The sequence below is a fragment of the Buteo buteo genome, chromosome 7, assembly GCF_964188355.1.
Source record: "Buteo buteo chromosome 7, bButBut1.hap1.1, whole genome shotgun sequence".
Lineage (NCBI taxonomy): Eukaryota > Metazoa > Chordata > Aves > Accipitriformes > Accipitridae > Buteo > Buteo buteo.
The window spans coordinates 183,949-210,949 of NC_134177.1; the positions used below are offsets into that span (position 1 = coordinate 183,949).

The 27,001-nt window shown below is 37.1% G+C and overlaps 1 protein-coding gene across 4 annotated transcripts; it reads right to left on the reverse strand.

The window, feature by feature from the left end:
* Positions 1-398: 398 nt before the first annotated feature.
* Positions 399-26,933, reverse strand: HLTF (helicase like transcription factor). 4 transcript variants are annotated; one of them, XM_075031143.1, is made up of 24 exons: positions 26,817-26,933; positions 25,223-25,433; positions 24,480-24,646; positions 23,905-24,038; positions 22,772-22,869; positions 21,971-22,045; positions 21,570-21,761; positions 21,354-21,449; positions 20,296-20,344; positions 18,512-18,599; positions 17,710-17,798; positions 16,758-16,847; positions 16,440-16,537; positions 13,778-13,921; positions 12,835-12,973; positions 12,015-12,150; positions 11,535-11,714; positions 10,952-11,073; positions 9,785-9,963; positions 6,409-6,537; positions 4,941-5,053; positions 4,469-4,649; positions 1,379-1,459; positions 399-686 (listed from the first exon to the last, which is right to left on the reverse strand). In XM_075031143.1, the coding sequence occupies exons 1-24, from the start codon at positions 26,834-26,836 to the stop codon at positions 534-536; spliced, it is 2,964 nt and encodes a 987-aa protein (XP_074887244.1). In that variant the 5' UTR covers positions 26,837-26,933; the 3' UTR covers positions 399-533. The 4 variants fall into 4 exon arrangements, with proteins under 4 accessions (XP_074887244.1, XP_074887245.1, XP_074887243.1 ...); XM_075031144.1 differs by having other exon boundaries at positions 17,710-17,789; positions 22,772-22,872; XM_075031142.1 differs by having other exon boundaries at positions 22,772-22,872.
* Positions 26,934-27,001: the final 68 nt, after the last annotated feature.

The window sequence follows — 27,001 nt, forward strand, 5'->3', positions numbered from 1 at the left end:
TGTTTTAAAATTTTGAATTAAATACCATCTTTGAACATAGTCTGCAAAAGTAAGAATTCCTTATGAAGTGATCACTGACGACCTATTCTGAAACAAACAGCCCAGATCTGTTTGGTTATCAGGAAATGTTGAGATTGAAACATGAAGCTAATTAATTTCTTAAGGGTTTTGTCTGAAGGACAAAACACACATTACTTACCTTTTGTTACCTTTTCACCTCTAAGAGATGAAATTCTTGTTAGTTAGAATGCATGAAAACGCATTTCTGTTTTGAGGGATTTTTATGTATTCTTAAGTGTTGTACATAATAAGCAACATTTCAAAGAAATGAACACTGGCAAGATTTCAGGAGTGCAGAACAAGTTTTGTGCATTTCTAAATTAACATTTAGGAGCAAATCAGGTTTTATATTTTATTTGAAGCATTTATGTTTTGACAGCAAAACCAGAAGTTAGCACGAGACATACAACTTGAACAGCAGTATTAACTAAAATATTAAATATATTATTTACTCAAAATACCACAGTTTCAAGCTATAAGTCAATTAGAGCCTTAATTTCATTAATTTTGGTTTGTTTTACTTCACTTGCTGAAGGCTTTTTGGTAGCAAAGGCTCCTGCTGCAAGTTCCCTCTTCTTGTTCTGAATTTTCAGCATATTTTCTTCCACTGAATCCTTCACTATGAACTGAAATAGAAAAAAGGCCCAATGAAATGAAGGGATTTTTTTTTTTTAATTAAAAGTTTAGGATGAGAAATTCAGATACTTTGGAAGAAAAGTTAAAAAGCTGAGTAGCCTAAAGCACAGTTACGTTATTTCATTATTACTTTGTAAAGAAAACACAAGAGGGAAGGGTTATAAAGCAGCTGAAGGAGAAGGTTTGGCATTTTAATTTTTTTGCCTTTTTTAAAAAAAAAGGCTTATTGACAGAGTATCTCTTCTTTGCTACTTATATTAGAAGAGAACCTGCCTTCAGTTTCTCAAGTAATGTTTTTGTCAGTGGGTATTAATGAGGCAGACCAGCTGCTCTTCTGCAGCTAAACAAGCTGCTATGACAAGAGCAAAAGCATTCTACGTACCTTCAAGACAATAAACTGTAATAGCCAGGCTAGACAACAGCAATATTACCCCATCTTAGTCAGTCCAAATAGCTCAACAGGGGCATCTAATTTTTTAAATTAGTATTTCACAGGGAATAGGTTACATTTTATTGAATCTTACAATCCAAAGCCCACACCTTCAAAATCATACCACAATTTAAGTTTACTGGTGAGACATATGATGTCACAATTCTTTAAAAAATGCAGTAAAGTGTTTTGGAAAATAATTTATTTATTCATAACCAGAAAAATGTTCAAACAGATCACCTCTCAACTCACCTTAGTAATAACAACATTATGCTCCTGACCCAGCCTGTGACACCTGTCAAAACACTGGTCTTCTGCAGCAGGATTCCAAGCCTGTCAGTAGCAGCAATGAACAAGCTAAATAACTTACTTCAAAATACATAGCAAGATGTACATGCAATCACAAAGAAGTTACTGTACCATCACCTCTTGAACAAATATCACTTGCAGATTAATTACTCCCAATCTAATACTCACTCCTTAAGTATCCCACTATAAAGAAAGCTTTGACAACTTCTGGTTATATATTCATAACAAGCAGGAACTTCAGGTAAATGCTTTAAAAACTAAGTCTGTCAGGAGTCTAGGAGACATCAAAACAATCTTGTTATCATTTTAATTCTGAAATAAATGCTGCATATACTAACTGCCTCAGTACCCTTTTCCTGATAGCAAAATCTAAACCAGCTGAACACAGGCAGTTATTTTCAGTGGACTAAGTCCCCTGACTGTTAAGAAAGCCCATGTATACTTACATGGTATATGCAATCATCACCAAGTTAGGTAAACAAGAAATTTGCTGAACACAAAATGGTAGCATAGCTGTTCCTACTTACGCTTAGGATATAACACTAAACACAAGGATTTGTGAAATGCCAAGTCTGTGCTCTGCATTCTTCCAGCATGTTTTTTCTATGTAAAGGTATAGCACTACTGGTTCTCACAGAATAGATATTTAAATCTACCTAAAATATTATAATGTTCTGTCTGTGATAAGCAAGCCTCATCCAATGGGCTCACCTTGCCATGTCACCCACATACTCTTAAGTTATCTGGGAACTCTTAATGACTCCTTTCTATAGAAGGGGGGAAAAACCAGCACTAGGCTAGCACAAAAAATTCACTAGACTTTAAGAACCTCTGATGCCTAAAGACACTTAAGACATCAAGCTGCAAGATAAAAGCAAAACAAGTCTTGTTTCTCCAGTCTAAGGTAGCGAGCAGAAGTGCAACAAATGATACATCTGCCACTGCAAGATGAACATTCCTGGCAAGCTCCGTATGCATGGCAAATGGTTCTAATACTAATCTGACTGTACAAACAAGAAGTAGTCTTGAGGGAACACCTAGCCCAAACATGCACAGGCATGTTTCATTCTATCTTTGCTGTAGTTGAGGAGGACCAAAGTGTACTACTCTCACTCTTCTTCTCTCATGAGTCCAGCAGAGGAAAACTGAATTGCAATACCTCTATGCCTTTCTGCAATATCTCATACAAAGGATACTGTATTTTACATGGGAAAATATGAAGAAATTTTAGCCTCAGAGAAGTGTCTGTATACTTGTGATACTCTCACATTAAAGGTTCAGATTTCTTCCTAAAGGTGAGAATTCAGCAGATATGATTGTATTTAAAAAAATAAACAATTTAAAAAATAAAAAAAAGAAGGGGAGAAAGTTGTCTATGGTTGGATAAATGTTCCTCCTTTGCACTGTGGTATAATACCTCTCAGAGAAGAACGCACACCTCTAAGCTACAGTTCTACAACAAATCCACAGAATCCGAGTTGAAAAACTGGTTACTCCATTGGCTCCAGAGGTATTTCTGCTTTTTCTTAAATCCTATTATTGCTGCCAATTCACTTGAAGGAATGCTAATGCATAACCGAAACTCATTTGGCACCGAACATTCAAAACTGAGATCAAAAAGGATGACATGGTCCCACTGCCCCTTCATCAAATACAAGTAGTCAACCACTGCCACTTGGGACAGTTACCATCACAAAATGGTCACCAGCAGGATGAGAAGTTGTTCAATGGTGTATGAAGGCTGCAATTGTATTTGGCTCTGGTTTGTGAGGTATAACTATATACTGTAAATGACTCAGTGTTAACAATGCTTAGCTTATTTTCTTAAAACTGCTTGCCACAGGACAGTGTATGCATTATACCTCATTAATTATCTTCACAGAAAATGAAAATTCTTTTGGACTTTCCACAAGTTTTCTTATTCAGAGAATTGGTTGGTTTTAAAAAAAAAAAAAAAAAAAAAAAAAAAAAAGGCAGTTGTACTAGATGGTGTTGTAGGTCCTCTTCCAACTGAACTATTCAATGCAACACATACAGAAACAATACTTGTGAAGATGTATCGCAATTAATGAAAAACCTTTTTCCAAGGCAACTTCTCCACACTCTCACTTGTATTTAATTCCTTTAGTTTATTAAGTAAATAGCTTTTGTCTTTATGCTGTTGTCATCACTAACCTGATGCCCAAGCTAGTAGTTTTTCTTTAGTATTGGTGTTACCAGATACCCAAGTCCAAAGCTACTCTATTTTCATTTACTTTGGTTTTGTTTTCAAGTGCACAAACTGCAGAATTTGTCTCAGTTTGCAACTGCCCAAAATCTAGGACATCAGAGCAGAGGAGTAAATAGTGGAGAAGGGAGGAAGTGAACAGAAAAACTTCCATTTTGTACAATGACACAAGACACAAACCAATTCTGTTAATACCACCATTTTGCTATCAATAAATGTAATTTACATTTTTATTCCTTCCAAAAAATTTTGCATCCCTGAGTGCTTTAATGAAAGAAAAAACTTCCTAATTTTAGATATCACCATCTTTCTCAGTCTCCTACAACCACAAAAAGTAACCTCAGATTAATGTCTTCATAAATAAATAAATTCACAAGAATAACAGGAAAGACTAGAGCAGAGAAGCACTGCATTATAACACAGAAAAAAATATACTGTTCCTGAAATTCCACTTCACAGCTTTTGAAGTTATTAACTAGAACAAACAAAATAACATTCAAAAGTATCAGAAAGAAAAAGAAATAAAGAAAGAACAGATATCAAATGCTACACTGCAAGGTGGCACACCACTTTGTTAACAGTACTACTAGCATTCTGTCCATTCACAGTAAATAAATGGACAGCACAACAATATTGTGTTAAAACAAAAACATGCCAGGGAAACAAACAAAAACTCCTCTTTGCCCTTTAACATATACTCATCAGTGTCATTCATTCCAGAGGGGCTTTCCTTGTACCTCTTAGGAAAACACCAAAGGAGCTTCACCTAGATTAAGTTAGATAATTATGAACGACCCATTACTCACAGGATCCATTAAAAACACTCGGGAAGCTGCTGTCAGATTTAATCCAACTCCACCTGCTTTCAGAGACAAAAGCATTACAGTTGGGGATCCTGCTTGGCTGCTTTGGAAACAATGAATTGCTTCTACTCTTTTCTTCTGTGCCATTGAGCCATCCAAACGAGTGAAGGCAAACCCTGATTCTCTGAAGAGAAAGTAAAAATGTTCAATTTAACAATCCATTTTCTGTGACAACAGGAAATAAATACATTCAAAACCTGACCTCTACTTTGAAATGCGTATTTAAAATTCTGTATTTAACAGGTGATACATTAAAAATAACAAGAATAAGATTCATGGCTTTATTCCACTAAACTAATTAATTTGTCCCTCTTCTGAAGTTCTAAAGATCAAAAGGATACTATATCCTTTGAGAGATCTTTCTGAAACACCATAAAAGCACATGTTTATTAAAAATGACAGTAGTTCTACTTACTTCAAGGGATTTTCTATCAGCGACAGGAAAGTTGTGAACTGAGAAACAACCAGACATTTAGCAGTTGGATTATCCCTCCGTAGTTCTACCAAAGCATGCATGAGAGCATTTATCTGAAATCAAATGAAGACTTATGCAGCTTATTCTGACTTCGTTAGATGCCACTCCTACAGGTACTTTGATAAAGTTCACATCAATTGAGAAATCACTGTTCAGTAATACCTTTTAAACGAACTAATCTTAAATTCTGTGGGTAGGGTTTCTTTTATTTTCCAAAGGAAAATAAGGGTTGAGCACTTTTAATGGTCACAAACTACAGGGTGATTGATGGTGCTTTGTGGAAGAGGAGTCAGAAACCCGGTCCCCTACTACCCAGGGCATACAGGGAAAAAGGGAACAGCCACAGGGCAAGTGCTCTACTGTAGCAATTCTCAAGAAGCAAGAAAGGCATCCCCTAGGAACATTCAGGCAAATAAGCTATGCAAGACCTTGGGCTAGGTATGACAGAGGATAAGGAGGCACCAGAAACACTCTTGGGACCAACATGAGAACAAAAGGAGCAAGGAATTGGATCTGAGGCAGAAGAACATTGCCAGTTTTCTCATGTAAAGTTTAGCTATGATGAGGTAAAGAATCACTAACTAGAGAATGCAAGTAACTGCACCAGGTAAAAAATTTAAAAAACAAACAAACAAAAAACCTTAATTTATATTTATCCTGGAGCACAATGTCCTAAATTAGTTCTTAGGTCTCCACAGAAAGATTTTTAGAGAGTAAGTTTATAACCAACTTCTAAAAGAACAACTTCATTACAAATTAAAATAAAAAAAAAGTTTCAGAAAAGCAATCTCAAAACAAAAAGGCCAAGCTACCAGCAGGAAGATTTAATTTCTGGCAGCAAATGCACAATGAAGGTAAGTCAAAAAATGATGCGACAGACCTTGAGAAACAGGTCTGCAAAGTAAAATAAGAATATCTCACTACTTTATCTGACAAGTGTTATATTGAACATATGATGCCCACTTAGTTTTACCCTTTAGAGCAGAATATATAAACAGTTCTAAGAAAGAAGGATTTACTTAGATTTTTAGTTTCCAAAAGTAAATTAAGACCTGAATAGTTTCAGTCGTTATAGAACTACTCTATCTTCAGAAACAGAAACAAAAGACAAAGACACAGCTCTTTTACCGAAAGTTTCATTTAATTAATATGCATCTATGTCCTGCACAATCACCAGCATCAAATTACAACTGGTGCTCCTTTTGTCTTGCTTCCCTGCTACAAACTTTGTTTGTGATGAGATATTATTATGCACTTTATCCTGTGCTGGCTAGACACGCTGTGCAGACTTTTAAATAATAAAGTATGTTATGCATATGTAAAGTAGGTTCAGCATATTTACATAAAAATTCTAGAGAGTGCTCTGCAAAACCATAATGAAAACCAAGTAAAACACAATGGAATGTACCTTTGAACTGGATATCCACTCCCGATCAGACTTCTTTCCATTACTGGAGTCTATTTCCTCTTCTAGGGGACATTCCACCAAGTGCTCTACTCTAAGCTCATTCCTACAGAGAGGGCATTTGGCATTTGGCTACAAAAAAGTCCAAATAACATTAGAAGAAACATATTAAATCAAATTATTTATAGTGAGTACTAAAGATCACCTTTACAAAGCACCTTTTATAAAATTATTATATTGGTGTTCATACAAAAATCCTCAAGGACTACATTCGTTCTTGTAACACATTGCTTTGTCATTTCTGACATAACAATCAAAATATTTGTGAGAACATTAAGGTGACATAAATGCTACATGTTTTAAAAACACTCAGCCTTCCTTAAAAGCGGTCATCTTTCCGAGCATATTTATACTTGAAATAAGCAGCTCAAGATTTGAAAGCAAGCAAATACTTGGACTATGGGGAGAAGACTATTTAAAATACCAGAAAAATAAACTATCTTTCAAAGACAAGATCTTTCTTAGTTACAAACAAAGAATGACCTTTTACCCTTTTTCTTCAAAGCCTGCACAGAAATAATAGCAGTCTGACGAAATATGCTTTGTCAGGGCCAGACACAGGGCATCTTCTCTTTTTCCACAACAGACATGAGAAATGAGACATAATTTAACACCAAAAGCTTTTTTTTCTCTGAAGCATACTCTAGATAAGTCAAAGTTTAGAATTTATACAATAGCACTTACATAGGACTACTCACAAAATTTAACAAAAGACTGCATGCACTATACAAATACACAACTTTGCACAGCAAAAACAACAGACATGAAAAACTTTTGCCTAACAGAGCAACCCTTTAAAATTGGCTACCTCAGTTTATATAGCAATCTGGCCACAGAACCAAGGCATCTTTAGACCGGCTGCAAAGCAGACCTCAGAAAGCAGATGATTACTGGGGGCTGCTAATCTGGAATGAACCTCTAGCCAATTAAGGGGCTGGCAGTCATAGTCTGCATACATGAATTAATTGCAGCAATAAAGATATCCTTTCAAGAGACAAAATCTTAACACAAATGAATCCGAAATAAATCTCCAAAACATAGTTACAAACAAACCATTCCTGATTTGGCAGCAATCCAAAAATCCTCCAATGATAAGACAAAATAAATGAATTCCAATAAATATGAAAAAGTTTTCAGGAAAAAATATCCTAACAGTGCTCATAAAGACTTCTCCCCCCTGCCCCCCAATAAAAGGCTCACATCTTTCTGCATCCCTTCTCCAATTTAGTACTGTAATTAAAAACAACAGAAAACCCAAAACACAGCTGAACAATGCCAATACAGATACCAAAGACTTGCAGTGAAAGCATATGAAAGTGACAAAAAGTGTCTTGCAATCAACAACTAGAAGAAAAAAGAGCATGTTTTAATGCGTATCTGGCAAGCTTTTACAAGAATGCAGTTAATACACAAAGACATTAGATCACTGTAGAGATTTTACAGCTTTATTGGGACTTCAGCATAGGACATTTACTTACTTGCACAACTCTGAAGCTAGCCTCAAGGAAAGACTGAAATGAAGGTGTTAATTCTTAAGCTGTTAAGTAGTAAAGTTTTTCCAATTTCGGTAAATACTTTTAGGTTAACATTTAGAAAGATAAAATGGTCTCCAAGTTTGTAATACAATGAAAGGCCAAACTTTTCACTCAGCAGTTTTGTGTTGGCAGCGTCACATCCCGTTCCTCACTGATGGCTTAATGCTCTCATTTGTATTAATAATGGAAAGCACAGGCATCTTGCCTGGAAGAATCCTGTTTGAACCCAAACTGTTTTTGAGGGAGGGGGTATGTGTTTGTTGGTTTGTTTTGTTTTTAAGGTGGGAAGTAAAGCACTTTCCTCAGCTATTTACTAGGAGAGAGTTGCATTGTAACCATTCAGGCACAGGAAGTACCCAACTAAGATGCAGCACTAGGACAAATACCTATTACGTGGAAACAGTTAATTCCCCAACTCTGAAATAGTGTTTTGGCTGGAAGCAGCAAAAACTTCCTTGGGAATTGATTTAAATCAGGAATCATTTGAACTTAAGAAAGGCTTACTCACTTGCTGCTTTACGAACTCACAATAGTTCAACTTCAAAAGAGCAGAATCTACACCAACCTCTGTTCAGACTTCACTACTATGAAAGCAATCTATGGAACAATGCGGAATTGGACAAAGGCCCTAGGTTCTGCAGATTCCAAGGTCTTTTCTAGGCAAAGCATAGTAAATAACTTGACAGCACAGTCAAGTAATATGGGTTCCATCACATCATAACACAATTTATTTCTCTGCATGCCTAAATAAGCCTGAAGGTTGAGCAGGGACACCAACTCTGCTACAGACACGTCAAGAACCTCTGCACAGGAAAAAGGCCTCTGCAAGTGCCCTTTCCTTAGAGGGTAATTTCACATCACTAGTTTCCCTCAAAATTGTCAGAACTCTCAACTGGGTTATCTGCATCAGAACAGAACCTTGCATGTCTGGCAATGAAACAAAGGCAATCTACGTGCCAGACAGACAACACTTCCTACCTTTGTTTTGTTAGGTTGACTGATTATGCACAAGCAGGGACTAATTTGTCCCCTGCTGCCTCCTATGAAGAACACCACCTAGATTTAGCCTGGCACTTGCAGCTGTACTGTGGCTGAGGCAGAACAATTCCAGAGGGGAAGTGCAGCAGCACTGGATACAGATGGTGAGACTACCACACTATCAGACTGCCCTAGAAAGGAAAGGGCAAACAAGAAGGAAAAGTATAGCTTAGAAGCACACGTGAAAAATAAATACTATGTTTTTCAAAAAAGCAATCAAAAGACACTCATCCACAAGCTTATTCTGGACAGAGTCCAGAGAAGGGCCATGAAGATGACCCTCTAGCAAGGCAGCTATTTCACCATAGAAGTTTATCAGTTTGCAATAAGGAGAGCAGACATGATTTTAGTTCAACAGTCAACTTCAAATACACAGCTTTGGTCTTTTTTAAGCACAGCAATATATACATGCATCACATCACATACAAGCAGTGAAGAGACATCCAGCTACATGGAGGTATACAACGCTGCACTAGATGCCATCATTTTTACCCTAGGGACAAAGTAAGGTCAGAACTAGGGGAAAGGTCTTTGAAAATGATAGACCTTAACACTGTTCAGTCTGACAGTTACTCTCTCCGTAGTTTGATTTCAGGCCGATAGTTTTTATAACCCAGCTGATAACTAGGTTTACACCGTTCACCATTTACGATTCAAAAGAACGATAGCTAGGTGGCCTTCTGGTGATACCAGTTCATTGCTTTTTAATAGCTATTACTTATTAACTGTAACCATAGATCACCAACCTGTTCACTTCTGATGACTTCAAAAATACATGGCTTACAAAAGACATGCGCACAGCGTGTTATCACAGGAAGAGTCAGTGATTCCAAGCAAACTGCACATTCTTCATCTGAACCAGAGCTCAGAACCAACTTCATTTTACTCACTAATGTCTCAGGCAGTTCTTCAGAGGTTTTATTATCTGCAAATACAGAAAGATACTTAGAAACAAAGATTTCCATACGGAAAACACTGAGGTAGCACACATCAACACAGTTCCATTGATCAAAATCAAATTGATCAAACTGATTAGGACAGTTTATACACAATGAGGATATAGCCTTACTCACTAGTTAATTGTTCAATAATTATTTAGAAATTATCCAATCATTTCTCCATCTTGTATTTTTCAGAAGATAAATGACAGCCTTCTAAAAAAAAGGTTCTTACCATATCTCATTGGTCTTTTGGTTTTCTGAAAAATCACACCTATCCCAATGGCATCTCAAAATAGGATTTTTCAAAATATTAAATTGGAGAACTCTCAAATTTAGAGTATTTCAAACAGACTATACTTTATGCAGCTGCACAGTTCTGGCTTGTCAAAAAAAAAAAAAAAAAATTTCACTCTCCTTTCAGTCCTCTGTGTTCACCCTTCCTTGCAGCCATAACAAAGTCAACAGTTTCCTATTCTGCTGAAGAGGCAATGGTTCTGCTGACATGGCTACCAATCTACAAGCCATTCCCCAAAGCCCCTCTACATCTTCTCTCCTGAGGCAAAGAAAAAATTTGCTGTAAAAGCACTTCTGTAAATTATTACAACAACAGATACACTGCTTTTTAACAAGCCTTCTGCATTTGGCTCTGTAGAGGTCCTCTTCAGTTATTTCTTTATGGGTTGTCAAAGCTTATTAACTCCTGTTTCTAGTCTTTGTAACTACTCATACTTCAATACTTTCATTCATATTTGAGTATATGCTCGAGTACCCACTTCTCAAACATAATCAAACATATTATGGTATGAAAAAAAGAAAGGTAACAAAGCTAGAAGTAGGTAAAAGCTAAAAACCAAGCTGAAAAGAGGAAGGCTGAAGCTAGAAAGCTTGGAAGCACACAAACATGTTTCTGTTCTTGAATACAAAGTGCAAGTCCTATGTTTAGAAACACAGGAACTGAAAGCATTCACTCACCAGCTGAAAAACTAGAAGATGCATTTATACAGAGATGAGGATGACAACAAAGCTGCCTCAATCTCAGCAGGACACCAAGGATGTCAGCATAGTGAGCTAGTACAGTCCCTTCACTGAAAAATCTGAACAAGAGTTTTATCATTAGTGTGAAATGCTACAGCTTGAAGTAACAGATGACATCAAGCGATCAAGTTAGCAGTTAAAATATATTCGAACAGGAAAGGGAAAAATCAGAACATAATTCTATCAAATCCTCTTCTGAAACAAGGTACAAAATGCTGCCAGCAGCATGTTCTACTAGAATAAATGCTAACACGTGGTAGCAAAAATTTTAAGGCCATTCTTTATGTATCTGCTATCCCTTTCTGCTTCTCTCAAGACAGAATTTCTAATATATAGTTCTGCAACAGTCTCTACTTCACTCTGCAGAACTGAATAGAGGCTATGCTAATTTGCAATTATTCGCTTAAGGCATACACACTGACACACTTGGCTACTAAAGCTCACATAATCGAAACTTCCAAAACACAAGTTTATGATATCAAACTTCAGCCTTCAGGATTAAAGAAAGCCATCTGCTTACCTGCTAATAGCAGCTTTGCCCTCCTTCTTCACAGATTGATAGATTTGTCTCTCTTCCTCTGTCAACGTAACATGCTGAATAAGTACTTTACGTTCTGGTAATTCCAGAATGGGTTTTCCTTTAACTTTACTTGTTTTAGTTCTTCTAAGGGTAATGCTCCTAATCAGAGACTGTAAACGCCTAAAAATAAATATATAGACAATATATTACCCAGCTGGAGTTGGTGTGCTGGGATTTTTTTTCAGTTTATTGCATAAATACACATTCTGTACAAAATCCAAGCCCAGCAGTATGATGCAATTCATTAACCCGAAATATTAAATAATTTGAATTATTTAATATTTATTAATTTGAACTAAAAAATTCAAATAAGAACTGATGACACATGCATTCCAATTTTAAATGTGAAACACTAATTTGTACGTTGCCCAGGCACTACTAGTCATACTCGTTCACAAACCCTTTGGGAACACTTCATACCCAAGTCCTCCTGGAGCTCCCATTGTGACTGGACGTTGAATTGTTCTGTGCCACCACTCTCGATCAGTAAAAGGTTTCAGTTTTAAAAAGGAAATAAGAGACCACAAATCCTTTACAGAATTCTGAATAGGAGTGCCTGAACAGAAAACAAAGAAAGATTGTAAAACCTCAAAGAAACTAAAAAATACATATTATTTTTTTAATTAAAATATTACAAAACACTTAAATATCTAACAGTGAGAAAACTACAGCTCTCAGTGCTAGGAAGACTTGGATGTTAATATTTCCATTTCAGCTTCATCAGTAGTGGTTACATCATGATCTTCTTTAAATTACATTTATCATATTATTTATCATATGCTTACACAGTTTCTGGCAGTTTTTAAGATGACTATTACATTTCAAAAAGCTGAGGTTTGGTTAAGTACGTTAAGACTGTGAGCTTCTAACCAGACATAACATGCCAGTTTATAAATAGGTCCCTTTTTACTTGCACTTCCACCAAACCTGTGTAGCGAAAGTTATTATAAAATTTGTGTCTACAAACTGAGTAAAAACAAAAATTAAAACAAACAAACAAAAAGAAACCTCCAAAAGCCAAACCACAAACCCAAGCAGACAAAATAAAAAACAACTAAAAGACAACACACATAAATCCCTGCTCAAAGACAAGTTTAAAAACATCCCAAATGAATCTGACACAGACAGACATTAACCATCTCCCAGAAAAAGCAAAAGTAGAAACACCAAGTGGGAAACACAAGACAGTATTACACTAAGATGATCTGCACTGCATTTCCTCTGATGTCAAATATTTTACCTGTAAGTACCCATCTTCTGTGTCCCTCCAGATTTAAGGCAGCTTTAGTTTGCTGAGCATTTGGATTTCGTATAGTGTGCCCCTCATCCAACACAATTCTCAGCCACCTGACTTTATGTAGAGGGCTGTCACCTCTGATCTGAAACACAGTATTTTAATCTTTCACTCAAATTAAAATACTTTTTTGCAATTTGAATTAAGCAATCTATTTAAATAATAATTCCACAATTAATAATGGATAGTATTTATTCACATCTTGTTTATTTATCAGCAGATAAAAGCAAAACTAAGAATGAAGCGTTCCTTCTTTTAGATTTAATGATTCCTGGAAAATGCTACCAGTCTTCTCATACTCCAGTATAAGGAATGAACTACAGCAAAAACAAGCTAAGCCTGAAAAGAAGAAAGGCGTCAAAGACACAGAGATATAGAAAATGGATCAGAGAGAAAATCAGAAGTTTATATTATATTTGAAGATGCAATCTTCAGGGTTTTAAAATTGCTGGAATTTCTATGAAAGCATCACTTTACAAATACATCCCATGCAATGAGCTACTTGGTTGTAGCCCATGTGCAACAAGAACTAAGGAATTATGTTTTTATATGCTCCATATTCTTTGAATTTGACAGGGGAAGGCAGAAATGGGATGCCACTGATATTTGAGGAGATTTACATACTTGCCATCCTTTTCTATCCTTAAGAAGTCTCTTCCTTAAGCTGTCACAATTGCAGCCAAATAATTGTCTCTACAGAAGCAATCGATAAAACACTCCCTTCGTTACCACAGCAAACCCATAAGAAAGTACATAAAGCAGAACTACAGCTGTAACCTTTTATTGTCTACCAGAATAGCACTCGAATATACTACCATCATTAGCCCAAACACCAGGAGTCTTGAACAGTAAGGCATCTTCAAAAAACACTTTTTCCTCATTTACTTACTCCGTAATCCGTAGCTAAGATGTTGTATGTTGTCAGTACGATGTCTTGTTCTGAAAGAACTGATGGGTCTTTGCTACGGTCAGAACCGTAATAAACATAAATATTTACACGAAAATCTTGGTGGATGTGTTGTTCAAACTGGTCCTGAAAGAAAAGTTGTCAAGTCACCCAAAAGATACTGTGTTACTACATGACTGTTAGAATAATATCCTTCTAAGTTGCCTTAACTAAAAACCACTTCCTCTAGCTCTGTGAGATGCTACATCCACTTACATAACAAAAGCAATTTGAATTTGGGTTTCTTTTTACCTCTCCACCTAGATGAGAAGAGGGACCATAAGTAGTCACCTCAGTCATTAGTAACAGACACAGTATCACATTCTGGTAACTCTAGCTCTACTTCTTGCACAAGTATTAATTCACATCCTGATGGTATATTGGTGGTGCATTGACCCTGGCTGGGCGCCAGGTGCCCACCAAAGCAGCTCTATCACTCCCCCTCCTCAGCTGGACAGGGGGGAGATAATATAACAAAAGGCTCGTGGGTCAAGATAAGGACAGTTTAATACAGTGAAAGCAAAGGTCACGTGCGAAAGCAAAGAAAAACAAATGATGTTATTCTCTACTTCCCATCAGCAGGCGATGTCTAGCCACCTCCTGGGAAGCAGGGCTTCATTAACATAGTGGTTGCTCCAGAAGACAAAAATACCCCCATTCCGCCTCCCTTTACTTAGCTTTTATATCTAAGCTGACATCATATGGTATGGAATATCTGTTTGGTTAGTTTAGGTCAGCTGTCCTGGTTACGTCCCCTCCTAAGATCTTGCCCAGCCCCAGCCTGCTGTTGGGGGGGGAGGGGCAAAAATGTTGGGGAGACAGCCTTGATGCTGTGCCAGCACTGCTCAGCAGTAGCCAAAACACTGGTGTGTTATCAACACCTTTCTAGCTACTGATGCAGAGCACAGCACTAGGAGGGCTGCTATGGGGAGAATTAACTCCATCTCAGCCAGACCCAATACATATATGCACTTCAAAATCTACTGTTCCTTCCAAACTGTAACGGAAGAACTTTTATGCTGCTTTTCACTTTCTACCATCATCTTCTCTTTGTTTATCCTTTCACTGTTAATTCACAGCTTCTTCCCCTTACTGGGTTAACCCCCTAAGTTTTAACATAAATGACAGCACAACTGTCAAAGTATTCATTTTAAAACCAGTGTTTATATTCCCTACATTTGTTCTGTGAAGAACTCAGCATACAGTAATCCTGACAGCCAATAAAAGTCAACAATTTGACTTTTGAAGCACCAGACTCACAAGTTTTCTTTTTAAATACTTAATTCATTTTTGAATTGAAGAGTACTTTTTTTTTTTTTTTTTTTTTACACTATTCAATGTTACTCAATTATATGATTTTAATGTTTTACCTACAGTCTAAATTTGCTACCTTTTTGTCCTGGTTTCAGCTGGGATAGAGTTAACTGTCTTCCTAGTAGCTGGTGTAGTGCTATGTTTTGAGTTCAGTATGCGAAGAATGTTGATAACACTGATGTTTTCAGTTGTTGCTAAGTACTGTTTAGACTAAAGTCAAGGATTTTTCAGTTTCTCATGCCCAGCCAGTGAGAAAGCTGGAGGGGCACAAGAAGTTGGCACAGGACACAGCCAGGGCACCTGACCCAAACTGGCCAACAGTGTATTCCATACCATGGGACATCCCATCTAGTATAGGAACTGGGGAGTGGGGGGAGGGAATCGCCGCTCGGGGACTGGCTGGGTGTCAGTCGGCGGGTGGTGAGCAATTGCACTGCGCATCTTTTGTACATTCCAATCCTTTTATTACCACTGATGTCATTTTATTAGTGTTATCATTATCATTATTAGTTTCTTCTTTTCTGTTCTATTAAACTGCTCTTATCACAACCCACGAGTTTTACTTCTTTTTCCCTGATTTTCTCCCCCATCCCACTGGATGGGGGGGAGTGAGTGAGCGGCTGCGTGGTGCTTAGTTGCTGGCTGGGGTTAAACCACAACACTTTTCTTATTAATGTTCTAACCCCATACAGCAAAAACTTCCAAATAAAATATAACTTAAGGTTGAATATATCCCCTTAATATTTGTGTTCAAAATGTCATGGAAACAAAAAAAATTAAACTGACACAGAGAGCGCTAGAAGGGCCCATCAGCCTGTTCACCCTAGCAGACCTACTCCCACAAATCACCAACAGGATCGCCAAATTACTGAACAGCTCTAGTAAATGAAACGTCACATGCATTATCAATAAAGTACAATAATATTTTATTCTGAGCATGCAAGAAGAAGGACCTGTCTCCTCCACCTTCTGCATCTGGTTTAAAGGAGTTAAATCACACAAGTTCCAGAAGTGCCAAAGTGATCTGCCTAGTCAAAAGCAGGGAATGGAAAGCGAGCTCGTTCTTTCTGACAGTGGTGAGCTCGCTACTCATGGAACTGCACTCTCATTACAATACTACTCCAGTCTTTAAATTTCTATCAAATAAACCTCCCTTGTGAAAGCAGCTCTGTTTCATAAAAAAGGAAAACCATGACCTTTTACTAGCATGAGAGACTACAGGCAGTACTATTTCTACAGCATCATAATCAACATGTATCACATTTACACATTAGAACAGCTTAGCACTTACAATCCAATTGCTCAGGACAGAGAGTGGACACACAATCAGTGTTGCTCTGGGGCCATCATCAGAATATTTCTTCTCAACACACTGAACGCCAGCAGTACCTGAGGAAACAGAAATCATATTTAGTGGCATAACAGTTCACTGTAAAGCAAAGTAGTTAAAGAAACTTATGTTTCCCTGAAGTCTTTTCTAAATTTCTTCACCTGAACAGCATCAAAGTAATTTACAAAGATATAAGCTTCATTTATTAAGTCAAATATGTATAATATTTCAGCTTCAAATACTCAGAAATTAATATTAATCTGTTTATTCCTTCATTACCTTTTCTTTTTGTTTGTCTTTTTAAACAAGTAGATGAAGGTAGAAGAACAGATGCAAAGCCTGTATCTTCTTGGACAACACAGGAAGTTGCTGCAAAAAGCCAAACAAACACAGATTTTTCACACCATGCAGAGCATATGCATGCACACATTTCATAAAAGTCAAACCTGTTAACCAAATTACTTCTCCTCTCCAATACAATAATGCAGAATATCTCGAGTTGGAAGGGACCCATAAGGATCATCGAGTCCAACTCACTGCTCCTCGCAGGACTACCTAAAACTAAACCATATGGCTAAGAGCATAGTCCAGACGCTCCTTGAACCCTGACAGGCATGTGTGCAGAAATATAGTATCTTATACCTCTACTCCAGGTTATGAATCTTCAGAGGAATGCAGTTTACCAGTCATTTAAAAAAATAGATAAAAAATAGTTTAGCATAAGTTTCGCTCCAAGTACTTTAAATGTAAACTTAACTGCTTACTCCAGAGTACCTGTAGCCCTTCATTTTTTTTCCATGCAAGATACTTAGTTCAACAAATGACGCGTTCTTACCTCTTCACGATCATGTTTTGGGTATTTACCACAAAAGATGGACTTAATTTTAAAAATTTTTTTCCAACCCTAGTGCACTGACAACAAAACTCTAAAAATCTTCACAATTCCGTATTTCACCATCCATTTGATACTCATAGCTTGTTACACCACCATTAGTTCAAGTAGAAAACAAACTACAACACTTAGTCCTAAAACATTGCTTTCCCATTCAGCAATTTCTAAAATTTTCTGCTTAAAGCTTTGGTTGAATAAAACCAAAACAAAACAAAAAACCCAAGTAGTTTAGTCAATTCCTTTTTCAGTTAGTTAGAAAGCCTTTTCAGTTTGGCTTCAGAAAGGAAGACACCACGTGTCACAGTAACCAATTAAAAAAAAGAATTCCTTGCAACTTACTTTCTGTTTGTTGCAGTAGCCATTCTTCAGACTCTCCCAAGTCACTGCTTCCTGAATATCTGGGTTTCTTGGCTTTCTCTCTAAGATATCATCATTAAGAAAGAAAAAACAACAACCACGAACAAACCAAAAAAAAACCCCACAACTCTACTACTGCTTGAATTTACACATTAAATCTCAAGAGCATAAAGCAAATGAACTTGATATTGCAAATAAGATACCACTGTGGTTTGAAAATTTTCTCTTTTGAAGGGTTAGAAAATGGAAAGCACAGAACACAGAGCTGCAAGGTGAATGATGCTCATAAAACTTGGTACAGATTATCACTGTAGTTCACACCAATTATAAGATGACGCTGATGTGGTGGGAAGGTTAAAAAACACGTTAGTAAGCTTCACAACTTCCATCAGCTCAAAGCTGTCTGTCAGAAGCATGCCTGCAAAGTACTTCTTAGCCACTTAAAAAACCCAACTGATCCTAAAAGAAAGATTATTTCCCAGCCAGTTTTTTAGATGCCACACGCTAATGTTATTAGACATCTTAACTACTGAAGGAGACATCCAAGCATGCCTTCATGCAAGCCACATAGAATGAGTTAATGCTTTTTTAATATATTCCGAAGTGCAACACAGATACAGAATGCTTATGATAAATGTAAGCAGATGTATAGCATACTGAAAGGTGAAGAGTGAGCAGGAATGCATTTTAGGCTCAGGTTAATCATAACAAAGTACCACTTTATTTTTACTCAAAATCTATGTAGCAAAGCAACAAAAAGAAAATTATTATTCCAGCTATCTACCTTTTTGGAAGACAACTTGAGTATTTCAATGGAGTAGTTTCAAACTTTTTTATGTTAGAAACACCAGGCTCCATCACATTGCTAGAGTCTTCATAAAGAAGAAATTGGTATTTAAGAAAAATATACATAGTCTTCAGCTTGGTTATCAAACCAACTTTAGCATAACTTGATAAGAATAAGTACAAACATCCTTTAAAACAACCTTTGTTCTGCATGGGACAAGTACTACTGATACTGAGATCACAAATGAAAAATAAAAAATACTCTTAAAACAGTCTTAAATATTTACAAAGTCACCAAACGTACTGAGTTTGCAGGTGGTCAAAAACCATCAAGATGACGAAATACCAAATGTAAGCACTGTACTGTTAACAGCAAAGGTAAAGGTCTATAAAGAAGCTTTAAATAATGCTAACGGTGAGGGGTTTTTCTATATGGGTCAAACCTTACTAATTAATGATTTCTACATTGCCTAAAGCTAAATGGGTAAAAGCAACATTAACAGAAAAAAATGTGGTAGCGTCACAGATACACATGTGGGGGTTTTTGGGGGGCAGGAATAATACCAAATCAGAAGCAAATGCAAAAAAGAAAACGCATTAGGACAGAGTTGATGACAAAACTGAAAGCAACAGTGCTTGCAGAAAGAGTTTTACTATAACTCAGGTAAGTAAATTCATGCTTGAATTCCCGATTTAAACTTCAGTAAAGACTTTTTTTTAATATTAAAAAAAATGTTTAATACTATCCTGAAGATGGCAAAACTTGCAAAGACTCAAGATGTAGGTATCAATTTAATATACAATAAAATGAGAAATAGGGCTGGGGTGAGGTGTAAGGGTCTGAAAGACATTATGATCACTTTTTCAGATTAAGCAATAGTAGAAACAGGCTCTCCCCTCACTGCTGTAAATAGTATCTTGTTAAAATGCTGGATGCTCTGGAAAATAAATAAATAAATATCTTGGTTGCTGCTAGGCATTTCAGCTTTGGTAAAGGTTCTGATTTTCTGGTGACAGTCATATTGATCCCCATGAAAGTCTGCATTTTCTCCCTTCCAGAGTACTGATAAAAATAACTTTCACCAGAGGCAGTTCATACTAATGTGTTCTCTACTTATCAGTCCCTTTCATTTCTCTTGTGCTATCAGTTAGGCCATCTGTATTAAAATTCCTTGCGTGAGAGAACAGTGAGGGAAAGTTACTCACGAAAACTTCAAGCCCCATACATTTCTTCAGTCATTTTCGAGAGCACGATGAGTTACAAAACATACTAACAGCAAGTATAATTTTTCATATGCATCTATAAATTCTCCTGATACAACCTAAAAACTACAGGTGTGATAAAATCCTTCTAAATACTTGTCATTTGCTCATTACTTAAAAGTATACATATATATATATATGTAAAAAAGGCGACTTAATACAGAACCTAATTACAATCTAACTATTAACATTTACTATTTAAACAAATATGATTCTAACAGATGCATAGAATGCTCCTGTTTTGTCTACAAGGAAGGAAAAAGGAATGCAAAAGAAAACCAGGATCCATTTTCTGGATGTGGTAACTTTCCTGGCAGGGTGCAACTTTCTCACAAGGCACTTCATCTTCTCACATATCAACTGAAACATCTGTAAAAGTATGTTTTAAATACTTCTCTGAGATAACTTAGTTTGTCAAGAGTTTGCGAAGACTGGTGTTAACCACAGACTAAGAGTACCCTAGGTAGTAACATTAATTATCATGCAAACAGTACTGGACTTTTCATAGTTTGCTGTCACCTTTACATAGTCTGCGTCCAACGCTGTTCATGCTGTTAGTACCAGATTCCTATTGAGGAATGGAAACTTTTATTCTTTAACGTAGCAACAGGAAAAAATGCCAATAACATCATTATGCTAATCTGACCAGTGATTAATTACTGCTCTGAAACATGAAAAAGACTCGCTCAGTGGCAAATCAGACAGTCACTTAAAGATGCTGAAAAAGCTATACTTTTTTTTTTTTTTTTAATAGCCACATACAAAATTCAAATGAAACTGTAGAGGCAGAGTAGAGAAACTCAGTCTACACAGCTACCCTAGAAAGAAAACATGCTAATGATTTCCCAGTTAACATTCTGAGGTCAAACACAAAGCATTATTTTGTTAAATTTAGACAAGTATGGCAAAACAAAACAAAACCCCCAACCTTAATACTGTCAGGGATATAAATCACCTAATCCTAGCATTTAGTTGATTTCATCGTCTTGAAAATCATGTCATAACGAAAGCAAAAAGCACTTAACTGCAATACCTAAGAAGAGTTTGCACATTGGTGTTAGTTCACTAACTGTAGTTTCCCCTCCCCTCTCCATTTCAAGCATCTGGCAAAAATATAAACTGAGATTTATTTATTTACTTTATACCAAGACCCTCTGCTTGCTATTTTGGTTGTTTCAGGCACTTCCTCCAAACCACAGAGGAACAACACATGCCCACCCCCAGAAAAAACACCACTTCTATTTGTGCAGTCACAATTTGCCTACAGGAGAAATTCATAAGAAATTTAAGAATTTACAAAACTTAACATTGAAAATGCCTTCATAAATTCTTCCTTGGAATACGCTTAAGCATACCATCCTAAGACAACACAGTCTACAGCTCAGTTATACACTCTGAAGTAACACAGTCCACCTACCTTCAACTAGTCTACCCTATCCTTCCTCTTATTTGATGTACTTGAATAACTTTTTCTACAAGATTTATACAAAGTTTACCATACAGAAAGTTACTAGGCACAGGTTTTTTATTAACTGCTACATTAACTCTATTAAAACAACCTTTTCCTTTCATCTCACCTCATAAAACTTATCACTTGTGATCTTTTCAACAGGAAGAGGCTTGCTATCTTGAAAATTTGTGAGAATCAATGCAATAGTAGTAAGCGTTTTACCCTGCATAACAGAAAAGAATATTATATTTTCCACAGATTAAAACGAACCAAATGACCAATCAATCAAGAAACACACACACGTTTTGTACAAAAAAAATTCAAGCTTGGTAAGTATTATTACCAGTCCCATATCATCAGCCAGTATTCCTCCAAGAACATTTTTAGGTCGCTTCTTTTCTGCAAAGTTTGTAAGTATATTGTAGTAGAAGTTACTTCTCTCTTCCCAAAAGGGTGGCAAATCATTACTGTTCTCACGTGAAACCATCCAAGCTAAAGCCTGCTTCTGATGGGGAAGCAAGGGTGTGCCAACAGCCTGCAAATTGAACAGATACGTTATGCACTATTTGCCTATTAAATATGACATTCCATTTTTGGAAGAAAAATTTTTTTTATAGAGTCCTTTGTATCTACTTTTTTTTTTCCTGATTCAAGCATCTCCTATGTCCAGAAAAAGCTAAATGTGCTTCTAGATGCTTAAGTATTTATATTTTTATACAAAACGGTTTCTAGCTTAAGAAATACCTCTGCTCCTTCCATTTCACAAGTTTTATCATCTTCCTTCAGATCCTCAAACAATTTGTCAAATTCACTTTTAAGCTGCATAAATGAACACAAAAATTGCAATTAAAATTACTGCAATTAAAAATAACCTCACTAAATAATCAATAACTATTAAATTACAATTACCTGTCATATGATGATCAGTATAGATAGGTCTACCACTTTAGGACTCATTTGCTGGAATACGTTCATTAGCTACTGCTATACAAAAACTATGTTCAGTTTTCCCAAGACAAACACATGCCAATACAAGCAAGGGCTTGAGAAGGGATGGCTAAATATATTCACATCCTTGTACAACACTCAGTAAAGTAATTACTTCACTCTAAAGAGCAGACAAAAAGCAACATAAAAAACCCCACCACCCAACCCTTCAGGTATCACCTTGGGTCAAATCTGAAGATAAAGTCTGGAAGTCAGATTTTATTTGCATTTGAGAACTTAACATACTTGTTATCCGGTAAAGCATTAGGACAGAGAAAACACACCACCACAACAACGTAAAAAAAATTACTGAACAACCAAAACCTCCCAAAGTTACATGGGACTCAAGGCTGTCACAGCTAAAATGTCTCCTTACATTATAAAAATGAAAAAGTTCAAAAGTTCAAGATGACTTCAAAGCAAATCCGTGGTTCAGAAAAGGAAAAAAAATAAGTGACAGACTTCCACTTCACAAGCAGTGTTTTATTAGTGAAAAAAGTTAAAAGGCCCCCACTGTTAAAATTCTGACTTCCTGGTGTTTAAGTATGAAATGCAAACCTGTTCAGTTGTCAACTGCACAGCAGCATGAACCGGAGCACTGTAACTTGGACCAGCTCTCCCAGAAATCCACTTTGATCCAAAACCACATTCTGAACCTACTTGCCATTAAAAAGATAGTATTTTGAAACTCAACGGTACGATGACTTCCCAATCTCAGCCTTCACTGGCTCATCAGTAACAATACTAATCATATTATGGGCTATAAGACAGTATCTTTCACCATTTGTCTTTTAGCATCAATTTATCCTTTACTTTCAATGGGCCACAAAGGCTTTCCACAAAGCTGTATGACACTCACAGGCAATGAGCTATGGGTTGGGATCCTTTGAGATGGTAACCATGTTTCTTAGAAATTGTTGTCTTACATTAAATTTGACTTGGTAACAGTATGATGACTGATAATGCAAAAGGCTTTTTTACTCCAAACTCTTTTTCTGTTAACTATGCACAATAGAACCTGTAAGCTAAAAACTGAAATCCTGCTATATGTAAAACAGATCTGTCCCTCACCAAGTGTTAATTTCTGCACGCATCCTTATTCCTGACTACCACTGCTTCAACAATGCTTAGTTTCAGGAGCTCAGGTGCTTTTTGTGCGAGGCTAGCTCTGCAAAGCATCAGGTCTGGTAAGCTTGTATGTTCAGAGAGACACCTCATCTCTATTTGCTCACACCTCACTACTAGGATGCATGTCCTAGCACCCTGCTAAAAAGCACCACTGTCCCTGAAACCCTCATCCTATGAAAGGGTCTAACCTGTTTCTTAAAAAAAAAAAAAAAAAAAAAAAAAAAAAAAAAAAAAAAATCAGTTTAGAGAGAAATGCAGGGTATCATTATGGATTTTTAAGAAACATAAGGAATTGAGCAACAGAACCTCAGAAACAGACGTTGCTCAAATGCCTCTGTAATTGCTGGCAGGTAACATAAAAGGCAGGACACTAAAGTATACTTCCTATGAAGTTTAAAATTAATAGCTGTGGGCTCTGCATTATTCCACAACTAAGTGAAAAAATCATTTTGTGAATAACAAGACTATGACAAGGTTTAAGCCCTAAAACATTAATTCCAACCAGTGGCAAATTCAATCTGAATATTTTAAAAAGGAAAAAACCCCAAAACTTCACAACTTACCTTTCAGAGGAGGAGCCAATTTAAATCCGTGCCTTTTTAGCTGATCTAGCACTGCTTCCTTGTTTTCTTCTCTTCCCCAAAAGCTCATTTGTACAGGCATGGTAAAGGCATTTTTTGCTCCATAAGGGACAACCCTGATAAAAAGCAAGGAAAAAACCCACAGCAGTAATTTTTTTTTTTCTTTTTTATTGTAAACCTTGTTATTTCTTCAGCAAGAGGTACTCCAAAGTGCTTATCTTCATCAAAGCACAGAATGTTCCAGATAAGTGTTAAGTACTCATAGTGTGTAAATCTTTTATAACAAACCACCACAGACAGTTAAGAGTTCCACAAGAATCTTTAAGGAATTTGCTTTCACTAGTGTCTCTACATTTTATCATATATGGGAAAGACTAAACTGTGTGCAAGTACTTCATCAGAAGAATAGAGTCTAAAAACATGATGCTTTAATCATATCACCAAGCACTGTCATTTCTGTCAAAAGAGAACACTTACAGTTTTCAGAATTTGCTAGCAACAAAACACATTTCCATTATTTATATTCATGGAACCAAAAGCGCAATCTTCACACTTACCCTTCAATTAATGCTAGTTTGTTGTCCATAATGCCTGCCAATGCTGCCGCTAGTTCTTTTTTTATATGGCCTACCTGGTCTCCATTCACATTATTTACTTTCACTGCATTTTTATCATAAGGATTATTGGGCTCCCTCTGAAGTGCAACCATTTCATTGTTATTAACCTAACAAAGCAAAACAAATGCCAGAACACATTCATTTAGTTGCAAATTGTTTGCAGAAATATCTAACATATGCTTACTTAAATATCATGAAACTTAAAGATTAATTTGGTATAGCATTCTGTTGTCAGTCTAATAACCTACTACTTATTCAAGATACCAAAAGCATTACAGACCAGCTACCTGATACATGTCAGCAATTTCTGAGCAAGAACTGCTAACACATTTTGTAAGGGAACAAACATCCCTTTTTGTCTATGCAAACAGTTCAAAGACCTAATTTCTTGTTTTCAGTCACTTTCATTAGCCTTCTGTGGGTGATCAGAGCTACCAAATAACTAAACCAGATTTGAAAGCTTGCTACCTTAATTAAATTTTGAATTAAAGTTTTAGATTAAGTACTTCCTGTGAAGAATGTTGAATATAGCAAGTTAAGAAAAAAAATAATCATACTTGGTCGAAAAAAAAATAATTATACTTGGTCAAAAGTTCTAGGAATTTTTGAAATTGAATTAAACTTATTTTTTCTGAGGCTGACAACAACTTTTTCTTCTGCTTTATAATTTATCATGCACTTACAATCCCTGTGTAGTATCGTAATCCAACAACACTTCCTCGCAAGGTTCCATATAAGATAGCCAAGTCTGTATCCTCCTCTGCTCCAGAAGTGTCACCTACAGAGAGGAAGTCTTCCAACCCAAGACTGGAGTAAAAGTCAGGAGAGGAAAAACAGGAGTAGTTTCTCTCTCCTCTGCAGATGTTATACTGACAGTATCCTCTCGCAGAATCTCTACAGAAAGAAAAGTGTGAAATATCTGACAATTACTTTAATAATAGAATTATTATTTCCTTGTAATCTCTTTTACTCTTTACATAAGGCTACCTATTAACCCTGGTTTTACAACTTTATTCAGATAATATTTACCTGGAAACGTTCAAAAAAAGTTTTATATTAGGAGAAAACTTTTGTCTACCATTTTTTAATCCCAAATAAATTAGTTTAAGCCAATTACAATAAAGAGCTGACAATTTAACTGACTAAACTACAGTATCTGTGCATTCTGCCCTACCTTCCCTCTCTGTCAACAACATTAAGAATTCTCCAGATGTAGTTACATCTCCAAATATACCTGGCACAGCAAAATTTCCATGCATTTTCCTAACACCAATTTTTCTCATCTAAGAAAAAGGTTAAAAAAACCCCCCTCTTTGTAACTGATAACTCTGTATGACTTCATCCCTATATCCGCAAAAGTTGAAATGCTAAAACAACTGTTCCCTACATATTTCTTAAGCTTACCTTCACACCTTGACATCTATTATTAATACTTCATAATAAAGTTGAGAGAGAATCAGCTACTCCAACCTAACCTGGGTAATTACACTATGTATCTCTAATACAAACTGCCGTCTGCCAGGTTCCCCTTTTGGTGAAGGGATGCACCTAGTAACTCATATTATTGCACACGGAGAGATGGAAACATCTCTGGCCATGCATTTAATGCATGTTTGAGTGAAGACCGACATACTAACAACTGTTTTTATCAAGTAGTACGTAACAATAAAATCTCAATACAAATTTCAGCTGATACATAATAAACATGACCTTTGGTACATCCCCAAACTATCCTCCTATGTTGCTGGATTAATTTAAGAATACTGTGATTTAAAAATAATTAGTTTCCATATACTAGTTATTCAGAGCTTAGCATAGTAAGCTTTGGTTCCTTTTGCAAACGGTATCTAAAGTTAGTTAAATACTGTATAATCGGCATTCCGTTTTCTCCGACAGAAAAGAGACACCGTGTAAGAGGCTTTGCTCCGAACTAATTGCAGATGAGCCAGCGAGGGGTTAACCAGAAGCCATTTTGCCACTGCGCTGCGGCAGGCCTCTCGGGAGCCCCGCCGGAACGCAGAAGCCACCCGAGCGGCCTTGGCGCCCAGCGCCGACACAAACAGGGCGGCGGAGACTCCGAGCTTCTACGCGAGCCACCTCCGCTCACCCCGCCGCCCGCCCGCCCGCCAGCAACTCGCCGCCCGCGGCGACCCCCGCCCCGGCCGCCGCTCGCGAGACACGGCGCGAAGCGGCCGAGCGCAGGCGGGACCGGCCGCGACGCGGATCAGCACAGGCGCGGCACGGCGCCCGCCGCCGCCGCCGCCACCCCCGTCTCACTTGGGCAGCCCCCAGGACATGGCGGCAGCAGGGTTCCCGCGGCCCGCAAAGCCCCGCGAGCGCTGCCCCCGCCGCCGCTCCCCGGCCGTGCGCCCGCGCTCCGGACGCCAACGGCAACCGCCAATCCCTGCCAGGGACCTCACTGACGCTGGCCAATGAAGACGCTACGGACAGGAAGGCGACGC

Excerpts from the sequence above, each read along its gene's own strand:
- HLTF (XM_075031142.1), bottom strand. The coding sequence starts at position 26,836 with ATGTCCTGGGGGCTGCCCAA. Across the intron at positions 13,922-16,439 it reads CTGTCCTGAGCAATTGGATT|GACCAGTTTGAACAACACAT; the intron begins GTAAGTGCTAAG and ends CTTTTCTTTCAG. Across the intron at positions 4,650-4,940 it reads CTGATAGAAAATCCCTTGAA|AGAATCAGGGTTTGCCTTCA; the intron begins GTAAGTAGAACT and ends CTTTCTCTTCAG.